The 13,974-nt window shown below is 61.6% G+C and overlaps 1 protein-coding gene across 3 annotated transcripts; it reads left to right on the top strand.

Annotated features, from left to right (window-relative positions):
* Positions 1-360: 360 nt before the first annotated feature.
* On the top strand, positions 361-13,915 carry IFFO1 (intermediate filament family orphan 1). Of its 3 annotated transcripts, none has more exons than XM_060024167.1 (9): positions 361-1,142; positions 4,767-4,827; positions 4,918-5,013; positions 5,656-5,796; positions 7,867-8,024; positions 8,127-8,247; positions 8,509-8,601; positions 11,366-11,496; positions 12,138-13,915. In XM_060024167.1, exons 1-9 carry the CDS (start codon positions 364-366, stop codon positions 12,247-12,249), a joined length of 1,692 nt encoding a protein of 563 aa, XP_059880150.1. In that variant the 5' UTR covers positions 361-363; the 3' UTR covers positions 12,250-13,915. The 3 variants fall into 3 exon arrangements, with proteins under 3 accessions (XP_059880150.1, XP_059880151.1, XP_059880149.1); XM_060024168.1 differs by having other exon boundaries at positions 8,506-8,601; positions 12,142-13,915; XM_060024166.1 differs by having other exon boundaries at positions 8,506-8,601.
* The last annotated feature ends 59 nt before the right edge of the window (positions 13,916-13,974 follow it).

Here is a 13,974-nt window from a genome sequence, read left to right as displayed (position 1 = left end):
GATTCAGGGGAGAGGAGGGCAATTGGGGTGTAGGGAAGGTGAATTTCGTGCCACCAGAACCATGGAGTACTGGAGGACCTGGGTTTTATGTCCTGCCACGCTGGCTGGATTCTGGGCATGGGTCGGGGTCCGGTCGGCTCAGGGCTCAGCCTCAGACCCGGAAAGGTCGGTCCAGGTGCCAGCTTCCGAATGAGCCTTTCATTGGCCTCCTCCCTGGCCTCCTCCGCCCCGCTGACCTCTGCCCCTTCCGCCGAGCCGTCTGATTGGCTGCCCCTCGTCCCCCTGGCGCCTCATTGGCTCTCCTCCCTCGCCCTCCAGCCCTGCTCCTGCACGGGTCTCCATCTCCCGGCAGAAGGCGCAGCCATGAATCCGTTATTCGGCCCCAACCTCTTCCTCCTCCAGCAGGAGCAGCAAGGCCTGGCCGGGCCGCTGGGGGACCCCGTGGGAAGCGACCACTTGGCCGGCGGCGGGGACGTGCCCCCGGCGCCGCCCGCCCGGGCCGGCTCGGCTTCCTACTCGCCGCCCGGGCCGGGCCCGGCGCCCCCCGCCGCCATGGCGCTCCGCAACGACCTGGGCTCCAACATCAACGTGCTCAAGACCCTGAACCTCCGCTTCCGCTGCTTCCTGGCCAAGGTGCACGAGTTGGAGCGCCGCAACCGGCTGCTGGAGAAGCAGCTGCAGCAGGCGCTGGAGGAGGGTAAGCAGGGCCGGCGGGGCCTGGCTCGCCGAGACCAGGCCGTGCAGACCGGCTTCGTCAGCCCCGTCAGACCCCTGGGGCTGCCCCTGGGCGCCCGGCCGGCTGCCGTCTGCACCCCGTCGGCGCGGGTGCTGGGCTCGCCCGCGCGCTCGCCGGCAGGCCCCCTCGCGCCCTCCGCGGCCTGCCACCCGGCTCCCTCCACCTCCACCTCCGCCTCCTCTGCCTCCTCCTCGTCGGCCCGCTTCATGCCCGGCACCATCTGGTCCTTCTCTCACGCCCGCCGGCTCGGGCCGGGACTGGAGCCCACTTTGGTGCAAGGGCCTGGCCTGTCGTGGGTGCACCCCGACGGGGTGGGCGTCCAGATCGACACCATCACCCCCGAGATCCGCGCTCTCTACAACGTGCTGGCTAAAGTGAAGCGCGAGCGGGACGAGTACAAGCGGAGGTAGGGATCGGGAAGGTGGGGAGGGGGCTCAGCTCACGCCACACTGGGGCCGGGGCTAGGTGTGCGTACTGGAGCCGAGAGCAGCTGGGGCCCAAGAATCAGGGAGGAGTCAGTATGAGTAAAGTTCCTGCTGTGTAAGGAGGAGCTTGGAAGTCCACAGAAGGAATTGGATACCCGGAGACTAGAATCCCTAGAGAATGCAGAAGTCGAGACTCGTGACCGGAAGGAGGCGTCTAGGAGCCGAATACTGCGGGGAACACTTGTTTTTCATCTAGGCTGCAGTGTTTGGAGGACTGTGTTAACTGGGGGTTTTGTGATGTGTAAAAGGGACATGGGTCGGAGAGGCCACATCCGGGCTACTGCTTAATCCCCCAGTCTCAGCCCTCGGAGCGACTTTGTGATATAGGCTCCACATTACTGATCAAAAGTTAGAGGCAAAGGTTGTAGTTTTAATTTGGGAGTCGAAGGGCAATGAGAAGGGGGTTGGAGAGGGGCTGCACCTTGCAGTAGGTGATCCTGCCTCTGCCCAGCGTTTCCCAAAACGGCGTCCGAGGGAGCAGCACGGCTGCTCTGGTTCCATCCAAACCAGAATGCTGTGGGGACCTTAGGGCATTTCTGGGAGTGGGTCAGAAAAGGAGGGAGGCGGGAAGAAGGAGTAAAGGGAATTCCCTAGGGAAAGGGGAAGGGCCTATGTAGTTGGCCCAGGGCTAGCCTTGGAAGCTGGGGGATCTGAAAGTGCAGAGCTGAAGGCGGAGGAAGTGTGAAGAGGGCAGCAAGGACCCGAGTAGGAGAAGGCTGGGAACATGGACACACCACACCTTTGACACAAGGCAGCTGGGGCAGGCCGGGTGGCTCTGAAGATGAGGAGTTGGTTTACTGCAGGGAGCCCTGCGGGGTAGCACAAGGCGCCAGGGGAGGGGATGCGACGCAGGAGTGCTGGCTGCATCCAGGTGGATCCCCTAGACGGCTGATAACCATGCTGTTAGGACAGCAGCCTGAGCACAGCCAGCACTTCGTACACTGTGCCTGGGACGCCATGGTTGAAGACGGAGGAGGTGACAGGTCGGAAAGAGGCTTAGCCTTCAAGTTTAACCTCTTAATGAGCTACTCTGACCCCTTGTGGGCAGGCCTGGGAATTACCCTTGCAGCCCAGTGGAGCAGAGATTTGTGTCTGGTGGGGATTGGCTGAATGCTCAGGCAAATGCCTGCTGGGTCGGGTTGGGGGTCGGGGGCGAACTTCAGGGATCTGTAACCCGCCAGAGTCTAGCAGATCACAGATCAGCAGGCTTGCTGAGGTGGAGTCCTGTCCTCATGCTGGCTGGCTTCCTTCCTTGGTTGTAGTCCATGACTGAAGTGTCTTTGGGAGTCTCAGTTATCCTAAAACCATCATTCAGATGCCACCCAGAACCATCCTGCCCCAGCCACTGCAGGAGTTAATTAACGCCGTCAGCAGTGGAACATGGACAGTTCTGGAATACATCCATAACCACAGGAACAACTGCTGTTGTGGGGGTGTTCTGTTTCTAACCGGAAGAGTATTTGTCCTTGGTCCAGCTGTCCAGGGCAGCAAAGGGTTATTCCTCGGGGGCTGATGAGCTCATAGCTCTGCAGCACTCCGCTGTGCAGAGGGCCTCACAGCCAGACGTGGGTGGTACGTGATACTGGTAGTCAACTCATTCTTCCACCCCAGATCCCCTGCCCTTGGTCTCTTCTCTTCATAGCAAAGCTAGCTCCCGTCTGTAGCCTGGAAGACGTGGGCATAGTATGAGCACTAAACTGGGAAGGAGCTGAGGCCTCCTGGTTCTGGGTTCAGCTCCCCTGCCTTGTGCGACCTTGGGTGGATCTCTTTTTCCTGGTCTCAGTTTTTCCGACATAGGAGTGGCCCCTGCTTCCTCACTTCACTCAGGGAGACCGTTTATTTGGAAGAAAGATGTTTGCTCAATGTAGAATACGTGGAAATTGCTCAACGTCTACCCATGTTTAAAGAACCTTGCGAGGGAGACCAGATTTAAATAGAGGTCAAAACGAACCCATTCGTGGGAATGTCTGGCTGGAGTACAAATAGAATTCTAGTGAGCTTCCAGATGGTTTATGTTCAGATTTTTTGTTTGTTTGTTTGAGATTTTATTAATCTTAAGCCATACCTAACTTCCTTAAGTTTCTACCTGGAACAGTTGAGTTCACTGTCCTGCCCTCCCTGATGCATCTTCCCCAGGGTTTTGGTCCCCTTGTCTGTCTCGCTTGCTTCCTCCAGGGATGCATGGACCCCAGGGGCATCAGGGTACTGCATCCCCTGCCCTCACGCTGTAGACGAAGAAACCAAGGCCCAGAAAGACAAATGTCTTCTTTAAGAAAATACATAACCTGACACTGCTGGGGCACCTCGCTGGCCCCAACTGTCTGAATGAGAATGCCAGAGCGAGGGGAGGGGCTGGGTGGGGAGCCAGGAAGACGGGAGGGGAGCTGGGCTGCTTTCTCCCGGCCCAGCCCAGCCGCCAGGAGGGGCGGCCACGGTGAGGTCGAGGAGTTATTATTAGGAACACTGCAGTGCGGAGGAACGGGAGGGCTAGGAGAGATGGGCCTGGAGGAGGAGCCCGGGGAAGAGAGCTGAGAGGCACCTGGGAACAGAGATGGAGGGGAGGGGAGGGGAAGACCAAATCCTGGGCCTGCGGAGTGTGTTCTCCATGCTGCTTCCTAACCACCTTTCTGGCGTTGAGGTTTCTCCCCTGGTGCAGTTGCCCTCCTTTCTCAGCCTGGAGGAAGCCTTTCCAGGATGGGGGAGAAGTGCTGGGCTATGTCAGTGGGGTCTGAGGAGTCCCGCTGTTCCAGCCAACCTTGCGGGGCCCTGAAATCAATCCTAAGCAGGGGTGTTGCCCCCGCCGCTGCCCTCCTGCCTGTGTGAGGAGGAGGGGGACGCGCCGGCCAGCTCCCAGCCTTGGCCAGGAGCGCCTTCTAGCCTCCTCGTGGTCTTAGGCTCTGCATGCGGGGGCCCAGGAGGTCCTGCCGCTAGTTCTTACCCACCACGGTTTCCCTCTCCCTCTGGGTGTGGGTGCTCAGTGATCCCAGGCTCCTGCCCGCATCCTGGCCCCTCTCTGCGGCTCACCCGGGGCCTCTGGGTGGGCAGTTTCTGGAGCTTGTGGGGATGGACTTCAAGCATCTCCTCGCAGGCTCCTGACCACCTTTGCTGATGCCGTATGTGTCCTGCAGCTGCTTTTACAGGATTAATGGTACCACAGGAGGCAGGGCAGCGGGCTAGACGAGCTCTGTTCTGGTGCAGGCAGCAGGCGGGAGCCCGGATCTGAGGACTGGAGGTGGGAGACCGGGCCGGGTGGTGTGGGCAGAAGGAGGGGGACGAGGCCAGCCGGACAGCTGGTCGGGCTGGGCCCTGCGAGGGACCAGAGCAGCCGCAGTTGCTCTTAAATGGTGCGAGGCCGGAGGTTCCGGGAAGGCAGCTGGTGAGCTGGGAGCTGGCGGGGAGCCTGGAGCCACACGTTTCTGCCCGGCTCCTCCCGTCTGGGGAAGCAGACCCGGGGCCGGGGCCTGAGCCTGAGCCAGACGGGCGGGGGGCGGAGAGCGGAGGCGGGAGGACCCCGCACCCAGGCGCTGGCCCTTCGCTGTCTGCAGGTGGGAAGAGGAGTACGTGGTGAGGCTGCAGCTGCAGGAGCGCGTGAACGAGCTCCAGGAGGTGAGGGCTGCCCTGCCCCGCCTCGTCCCACCTTCCCCTGCCCGCCGCCCGCAGGCAGTGCGGCTCACGCCGGGTTTCTCCCGACCGTAGGAGGCCCAGGAGGCTGACGCCTGCCAGGAGGAGCTGGCCCTGAAGGTGGAGCAGCTGAAGGCCGAGCTGGTGGTCTTCAAGGGGCTCATGAGCAACGTGAGTGCCGCCGCGTCACCCCTCGTCCCTACCCGCCGGGGCGAGGCTGCCTGAGGCCAGGGAGCCGGCCTTTTTAGTTGCACCCAATTCACTGACCCTCCCCCCAGCGTATGTGCTTCCATTTCTTTTCCGCTTGCCCACCCCTAACTCCGGAGAAGAAGAGACAGCGGAAGTCCCCGTGGCCTCCATTGTTCCTCAGGGTGGTTTGCTCGCAGTGTGGCCCTGGGTGAAGTCCTGACACTCTGCCTTCGTATCTGGGTCTGTGGAGTGGGGTAGTAAAGCACGCGCTTTGCAGTCTGGTTCGAAGGTTGTGATGCACTGAGTTAGGACAGCGGTGCTCGTTCAGCGTCAGCTGATGTCACCATTGCGATACTTCTCCACTCTCATAGCCCCTGGTGGTCAGCCAGTCAGTGTCTCTTGTAGCCTGAGTTCCGGGAGGGAGCCCCCTGCATGTCCCAGCCACTGGGCCGTGCCCTTCGGGGGCCCCGTCTGGCCGGGGAGCCAGCTGTCCTGGGCAGAGTGCTGGAGGGGCACCCAGGAAAAGGGGTGCCTTCTGCTGGGAGGGGCCGTGTGTCTGGGAGGATGAGGGGACATTGCCGGGCCCTGAGGACCCCCTCACCGCCCTCCGTGCTCCCCGCACAGAACCTGTCCGACCTGGACACGAAGATCCAGGAGAAGGCCATGAAGGTGGACATGGACATCTGCCGCCGCATCGACATCACCGCCAAGCTCTGTGACTTGGCCCAGCAGCGCAACTGCGAGGACATGATCAAGATGTTCCAGGTGAGGGCGAGGGGCGCCTGGGTCCGGCCCCCGCCCCGTCCCACCGCCTGGTGTCCGCGCCCGAGCTCTGTAGGGGGGCGCGGGGCCGCGAGAGCCCGGTCCTCCGCGGGAGCTGGGCCCGGCCCCTTCTCGGAGAGCTTAGCGCGGCAGCCGGGCCCTGGCGGGACGAGGCTGGGGGTGAGGGACAACCTCTGGAGAGGAGTTTGGAGCGGTCTCTAACGCCGTCTCTCCCCTCCCCTCTCTCTCCCGTCTGCCTCCTCGCCTCTCTGCCTTTCATCTTCTCTTGCTTCCTCCACAGAAGAAGCTGGTTAGTTCTGCTCTCACGCAAGCTTCCTGCGTCCCCGGCCCATTTCTCAGCTCCCCAGGCCTCCTGACCCGCAGGGCTCTCAGCGCAGACCCCTCCCCTCTATCCGGCTGCTCTGCTCCCTTCTTTATCTCCCACCCCTCCTTCCCTCTCCCCGCTTCTCCCTCCCTCTACCCCCTTCTATCCCTCTCCCCATTCTCTCTTCCTCTCCCCCCTTCTCTCTCCCTCTCCCCCTTGTATGCCTCTCCCCCTTCTCTCTCCCTCTTCCCCCTTCTCTCTCCCTCTCCCCCTTCTATGCCTCTCCCCCTTCTCTCTCCCTCTCCCCCCTTCTCTCTCCCTCTCCCCCCTTCTCTCTCCCTCTCCCCCTTCTATGCCTCTCCCCCTTCTCTCTCCCTCTCCCCCTTCTATGCCTCTCCCCCTTCTCTCTCCCTCTCCCCCTTCTACGCCTCTCCCCCTTCTCTCTCCCTCTTCCCCCTTCTCCCCCCTCTCCCCCCTTCTCTCTCCCTCTCCCCCTTCTCTCTCCCTCTCCCCCTTTTATGCCTCTCCCCCTTCTCTCCCCCTCTCCCCCCTTCTCTCCCCCTCTCCCCCTTCTATCCCTCTCCCCGCCTTCGCTCTCCTTCTCCCCTTCTATCCCTCTCCCCTTCTCTCTCCCTCTCCCCCTTCTCTCTCCCTCTCCCCCTTTATCCCTCTCCCCCTTCTATCCCTCTCCCCACTTCTCTCTCCCTCTCCCCCTTCTCTCTCCCTCTCCCCCCTTCTCTCCCTCTCCCCCTTCTCTCTCCCTCTCCCCCCTTCTATCCCTCTCCCCCTTCTCTATCCCTCTCCCCCTTCTATCCCTCTCCCCCTTCTCTCTCCCTCTCCCCCCTTCTATCCCTCTCCGCCCTTCTCTCTCCCTCTCCGCCCTTCTCTCTCCCTCTCCCCCCTTCTCTCTCCCCTTCTCTCTCCCTCTCCCCCTTCTCTCTCCCTCTCTCCCCCTTCTCTCTCCCTCTCCCCCCTTCTATCCCTCTTCCCCTTCTATCCCTCTCCCCCCTTCTCTCTCCCTCTCCCCTTCTATCCCTCTCCCCTTCTCTCTCTCCCCCCACTTCTCTCCCCCCTGTTCTCCCCCCCACCTGTTCTCCCCCCACCTGTTCTCTCGCCCTCCACCTGTTCTCTCTCCCCCCACCTGTTCTCTCCCCCCCACCTGTTCTCTCCCCCCCACCTGTTCTCCCCCCCCCACCTGTTCTCTCTCTCCCCCCCCACCTGTTCTGTCTCTCCCCCCCCACCTGTTCTCTCCCCTCCCCCCACCTGTTCTCTCCCTCTCTCTCATTCTTCTGCCTCCAGTTCTCTCTCTCCCTTTGCCCTCTGGCTTCCAGATCTGGATGTGTGACTCAGGTTCTGCTTTGTCAACTCCGTGTCTCCCTCCTCCTTGCAGCCTGAAAGTTTCCTCTCAGTTCAGTCATTTCACTAGAAGACTTTTTTTAGAAAAGAAATCCTCTGGGCCATTATGCACATCTTACTGTGGTCGAGGCCAGCCATTTCCCCCTTATCTTACTGCTCTGTTTTCTCTGTTTCTTGTCTGTCTTCCTCCTAGTCTGCAGCCCCGTCCCCATCTGTGTCTGTCTGCCTGTCTCGGTGACGCTGGTGTTTCTGTTCCGTCTTGTAACTGTGTCTTCTCTCTGTCTGCCCCCCCTTCCCGCTGGTCCATGCTTCCCTCCCCTGCCGGCGCCCACGCCCTTCTCCTCATGCACCCGGCCTCGTCTCTGTAGTCTCTGCACTTGTCTCCCATTAAGGTCCCGTCCATGGGGGGGCGGAAGCGGGAGCGCAAGGCTGCCGTCGAGGAGGACACCTCCCTGTCAGAGAGTGACGGGCCCTGCCACCCCGACGGGGACGAGGAGGAGAGCACGGCCCTCAGCATCAACGAGGAGATGCAGCGCATGCTGAACCAGCTGTGAGTCCCGCAGGCCCCTCGCCGCCCCGCCCCCGAGGCCGGAGCCCCGCCCAGCAGCCCCTCCCTGCCGCCCGCCCTGACGCCGGGGCTCCCTGTCTCTAGGAGGGAGTATGATTTTGAGGACGACTGTGACAGCCTGACTTGGGAGGAGACCGAGGAGACCCTGCTGCTCTGGGAGGACTTCTCGGGCTATGCCTTGGCTGCTGCAGAGGCCCCGGGAGAGGTAACCGCCCTCCCGGCCGCAGGGTCCCGGCTCCTCCTCTCCGGGCGCCAGGCCGTCTCCTCCCCGCCCACCGTCCACGCCGTGCTCTGTCTTCCCTTTGTGGCCACCCTCCGTCACCTGCTTCTCCCTGGTCCTTTGTCCTCGTCCCCTCTTTCTCCGGCTTCCTTTAACCTGACTCACTCTCTCCCTCGCCTTGCCCTGTGGTGCCCCGTCCCACCCCTCCCATCTGGCCTCCCCCTGCTTCCCTTTCCTCTCCAGCAGCCGGAAGACAGTTTGGAGAAGGTGATTAAAGATACTGAGTCCCTGTTCAAAACCCGGGAGAAAGAATATCAGGAAACCATTGACCAGATAGAGGTAAGGCCGTGCGCTGAAGCCGAGGGGCCCAGGCTCCCGGTTGGTCGCAGGTGCAATGGCCTCACCCCTGCGGGACCCCAGACACCAGGGCCTCCCCATTTCTTCCTGACGGGGGCGGAGTGATCTCCCCACTGTAGCACCTCCGGTGGGTCCTTAAGACCTCAGGCTGGGGAGGGAGGCCGACAGATGTGGGTTCAAACCTCAGCTCTGTCACTTACTTCCACTCTAACTTTTAACAGGCCTCTTTTCTCTGAGCATGCTTCTTTATTTATAAAGTGGGGTTCTTACTAATACCTCCCTCAGGGTTGTTTGAAGGTCAAGTGAAGTAAGGCCCAGGCAGAGCGTGGGGCAGCGTCTGTCTCGTCGTCAGCACAGCATATGGTCGTTGCTTTATCATCATTGCTGTTATTATTGTTAGTGCTGTGGTGAAGTCCACTCGGATGGACTTGAACTTTGCTGCTGTCGCGGCTCAACCTTTGAGCCAATGGGGAAACCTCCATTCTTATTCCCTAGCCTTGAGGAACCTTCTAGAGATGCGAGTGGAACTGGTGCTTCAACTTAAACTCTAGGCCTCTAGGGGCGGCGGGAAGGATTTGTGGCACCTGGGAGGAGGGCCTGTGGGACGAGGCTTGCGTGCGCGTGCGATTCTCGTGAGCCCTCCTGCCCGAGCGTGAGAGGGTCCTTGCCATGCACTCTGACTTGGGGATGAGGCTGGGGGCCTCTCTCCGAGCCCACTGCCCTCACAGCGGCAGTGGAAGTTGAGGAATTATTTTCCTACATCCTCGTTCCCCCAGCGCACATTAGCTGGCCCTGCTCCTTTCAGCAAAACCTGCTTTCATTTTTTTTGCCCGGGCAGACAGGTGCTCACTTTTAAAGGCACTGCTGGGGACTTCCCTGGCAGTCACATGGTTAAGACTCCACACTTCCACTGCAGGGGGCGCGGGTTCGCCCCCAGTTCGATCCCCCCCCAAGTCCCGCATGCCATGTGGCCAAAAAAAAAAGAAAAGAAAGACACAGCCAGCTGTGCGCCACTAGCTGAGGAGCTGGGAGGGGGAACTGCACTCCGCTCTCCCGTTTACACCATCCCACTGTCCTCCTCCTCCCTACGCCTAGAATGGCATGATGGGAGGTGTCAGCGGGGCGGACACGGTGGTGGTGGCTGCAGTGTTGCTCCTGGACATCCAAATGGGACACCTGAGGTCCCTTCAACTCAGTGACCTTTGATCTCTCAGGGGCCCTGGGATGGAGGCAAGGACCATTTCCACCACTGGATGGTGAGACCAAGGCCCAGGTGGAGGGTGGGCGGGAATTCTTTCCCCCACCCCTTCCCCTCCATCTGCTCCCAGCCTCACCCCTCCGCCCTGCCCCGCTGCCAGCGTGCACGGGGTTTGCAGTGTGGCTTTTGGGGTCGTCCCCTTCCTGCAGCCCTGCTCTGAGGGGCTGTGTAGAGACTGGTGGCCGTCCTAGCCTCGTATTCTCCTGGAATATGTTTGGTTCGTTCCCTTGTTCCCTGCCCCGCTGAGCGATGGGCTCCAGAGCCCACCCCTCCTCTTTAATACCGGGGGGCTCTCCTGAGGTGTAGGGATTGGGGTGTAGGTGGCAGCCAGTCTGGACAAGAGCTGGCGGCACCGTATTTCCCTCCTGGACTGAACAGTCAGTGCGTCCTGCCCCTGCACATGCTCTTGCTGCTGGGCCCCGGCTGGGATCCCAGCTCTGGAACCAAGGCTGGAGTTTGAGCCGTGCTCACTAGGGCTTCTGATCCACCTGGGCTGCCGTCTCTGTGTCTGGCTCTGTGACTATTTTCTTTTCTCTCCGAGTTTCGCATCCTCTCTGCCCAGTTCAGACCGTTCACAGGTGGCTTCCCGCCCTTTCTCTTTGCTCTCAAGCAGTCAAGCACGTCACCTCCGAGCAGTTTCTCTGCCTCCCCTTGTGCCCAGAACAGAGAGAGGCAGCACACTGTCTGTGGCCAGATCTTTCACCGCCTCTGCGCCTGGCTCTCAGCTCTACCTCTGAGCCTGTGGCGCAGAGGCGGGGTCTGGGAGGGAGACTGCGTGCCCTCGACTCTGGGCCACACGTCATGTCACGCATGACGTGTCTTGAGTCGGGCTACATCTCAGAGCCCGTCGGACATTCAGCGAGGCAGGCAGTCCTTCCGTTCATCTCTGAAAAGGACTTACAAGTGAGAAGAGCAATGAGAGGAAATAGGTGGTAAGAGAGCAGAGTGCCTTTCAACAGGGCCCAGCCGGCCTCTGGGCCATGAGTCTCGTGGACGCTGCTTGAAGTTAACTAATGACTGCCGTCGAGGTGTGGGGTGTGCACGCAGGGATGAGTAGGCCCCGTGGCCAGCCCTGCCAGGAGCTCCCAGCTTGCAGAGGGGGACAGGCTGGGGGGACAGCGCTGTGTGGGGAGTGAGGACTGGAGCAGGCCCCGGGGGGGCCCCAGGAAGGGGCAAGGTCATCCCCACGTGCTGCCCACGCACTCAGGAACATCCGTTCCTCACGGCTCTCGTTGGGAGTCTGTTCCGAGAGTGCAGGCCCAGAGCAGATCGCTTAGTGAAAGCCTCTGTGGGAGAGACTCCCGGGGAAACTAGAAGGAATGATGGGGTATCGGGCACCTTCTGCCTTGAGCTGGTTTAGTTTAAAATCTGAGTCCTTCACTTCCACTACGGCTGCCTGTGCCCCGCCCGGGGTGCTTGGCAGTTAGCCTCCGGGGGGCGGGGGACAGGCCCTGCTGACCCGGCGGCCCTGCCCTGCCCCCGCCACAGCTGGAGCTGGCCACGGCCAAGAATGACATGAACCGGCACCTGCACGAGTACATGGAGATGTGCAGCATGAAGCGGGGCCTGGACGTGCAGATGGAGACCTGCCGCCGGCTCATCACCCAGTCCGGGGACCGGTAAGGGCCCCCCGGGCACAGGCGGGAGGGGACAGTACCCAGCGCCCCTCACTGGGGAGCCCTGAGACCCTCCGGCAGTGACTCAGGCCCGTCTTGCCGTGGGGCTGCCCGTTGGAGATCGCCTGGTCTGCTCGCCCCAGCCCGGCAGCTCCCTCCCCCTCGGCAGTTGTCCATCCGTGGTTGGACTGCCGAAACCTCCCGATGCGGTTCCCCTGGTTAGAAAGGCAGCTAAAGACTGACAGGGAGCACAAGGGGCAGACTTTTATCTAAAGTCAGCGCCACAATTTGTGCCTTTGACCCTGCGTAAGTTTTTAAAAATCGCAAAACTACTTCATAGACGTGAAGCTGGGGCCACAGAGCCGGTGCCCTCCGGCTCCGGCGGCGTCTCATACTGTGACCTCAGATACTTCTGAACTCAGCCTCTCCGGGTCCCCAAGTTAAAGTGGGGACCGTTTCTTACCCCCTTCCCCCCTCCCTTGCCCTGCATCCGCCCTTGCCCTGTGGTCCTCCTGCCCTGCCTGAGATGCTGCCTGCCAGGGGATCAGGCCAGGGGTGGCGGGCGTGCCGGCCTTGTCAGGACTCCTCCCGCCCCGAGGTTACAGCTGACCCGCCCCGAGGTTACAGCTGACGCTCTTTTCTAGAAAGTCTCCTGCTTTCACTGCGGCCCCGCTTAGCGACCTGCCGCCCCCGCCGCCACCAAGCGAGGCTGAGGACTCCGATCGCGATGTCTCATCCGACGGCGCCGTGAGATAGGGGCCTCCTCGGCCCGCTGGGACTCACCGAGGCAGGGGGCTGGGTGGTTCCCAGAAGGGAACGCGTTTGTCCTGCAGCACCGAGCCCGGCCCCGGCCACGGGGTGCTCCTCCCCAGCCTCCCCCCTTGGTCCTTGGCCTCTCTAGGGGTCTGGGGTGTCTGGAGCGAGGCTTGGCCTGCCCTTCCCGGGCGACCCCCTGCACAGCCGGCTCCCCTGCCTTCCTGCGTGGGTGAATGCTACTTCCCATCTTTAACACGCTGCCCGAGCGCTCGTGGCCCCTCACCTCCCCACTGAGTAAGGAACATGATGGATTGTCCTTCCTGCCGTCCCTGTGGCCTCGAGCCAGCTGGCCGTCTTGATTCTGTACTGGTGCTAACTGGCGTGGGCACTGGTATGAGGGGGATTAGGCTGGACGTTCTGTGGCTCGTGCACCAGAGAGGGCTTCCCTCCGTGTCACAAGCGGAGGGAGCGGGCCTGGGCAGGGCGCTCTGTCCTCCCTCTTGTCCGAGTGCTCACGGCCGTGCCGGCCGACAGCAGTGACGTGGCTGTGAGCCTTCCCTGGTGGAGGTGCCGCACGTCGCAGGGGCCCTAGTGCGTCCGGTGCCGGCGGCTTCTGGGTCTGACCGGGTGCGGCGTCAGTGTCGTGGAGGGAGACAGAAGCCCCTGCTTGTTTCCCAGTCACCGCCCGGTGACAGAAAGGTGAAGCTGTGTGTGTGGGGGGGCGTGTGTGTGCACACGAGCATGTATGGGCGCATGTGCCCTCAGGGTCCCAGTTTCTTCAAGCATCAGCTGCAGGTGTGTCTCCTCCGTGTCTGTCACACACTGAGACCAACCGGCTGAGTGAGATGTCCTGGACTCGGAAAAGCTTGGTGAACTGGGGCTACGAGACCGAGGGTCCCTCGTCGTCGCCGCCTGAGGTGGGCTGGGCTGAGCCGATGTTTGTGTGGAATCTAATGACAATGAAACTGGCGACTGTTGATTGATTGAACACGTCTGTGTCACTGTTTCCAGCACTTTCTGGTCTGGTGGTGGTTATACAGTCCTCTGCACAGAGTGCGCTAGTTATCACTTTAAAAACATGCAGGTGCAAGGCAGGTGCGGAGATTGTAAGTAACCTGCCCAAGGTAACGGTGCCTCGAGTGGCACGGCCGCAGCCTCAGCCCTGGTTCCCGGCACCAGCTCTGTGCTTCTACCGCCAAAGCCACGTGCATCCACAGGTGACAGATGACATGGGAGCAAAGCCATCCCCACCCTTCCCATGGACCAGCCTACTGTAACCCCTCCGGTGACACTAGGGCACCCACCCAGCTGCACTGCTGGTGATCACCGGGGCACTGAGACTTGCAGCCACTGGGCAGAGCTGGGGTCTGCACCCGGCAGGCTGGCCGTGCTCCATGCTGCTGCAGAGGTCAGCCAACTGGTCAGAGGCCAGGCACACTCTGCCCTGACTTCCTGTGCCAGTGTCACCCTCGGGGAGCTGCAGACAGAACGGCATCTGGATACGTGGAGCCAGGCCATTCCTGGGCTCAGCCACAGCCATCTGGAGCACAGCGAGTCCCCGTGGCACCCAAAGGCCTCAGAGAGGAATCAAGGTGACCTGAGGACACGTGGCTCTTCAGGGGAGCAGTGTCCGCCCTGGGGCGGGGCTCCTGCCTGGTTGGGTGGTCTCAGCAAGATGTAGTTCTCCTTGGCCCCAGCCCAGCTCCCGTCCCCTTTATCCGAGAC

Source organism: Delphinus delphis, chromosome 11, assembly GCF_949987515.2.
Source record: "Delphinus delphis chromosome 11, mDelDel1.2, whole genome shotgun sequence".
Classification (NCBI taxonomy): domain Eukaryota; kingdom Metazoa; phylum Chordata; class Mammalia; order Artiodactyla; family Delphinidae; genus Delphinus; species Delphinus delphis.
Note: the sequence above shows the minus strand (reverse complement) of the source record. Positions and strands in the feature narration are given on the sequence as shown.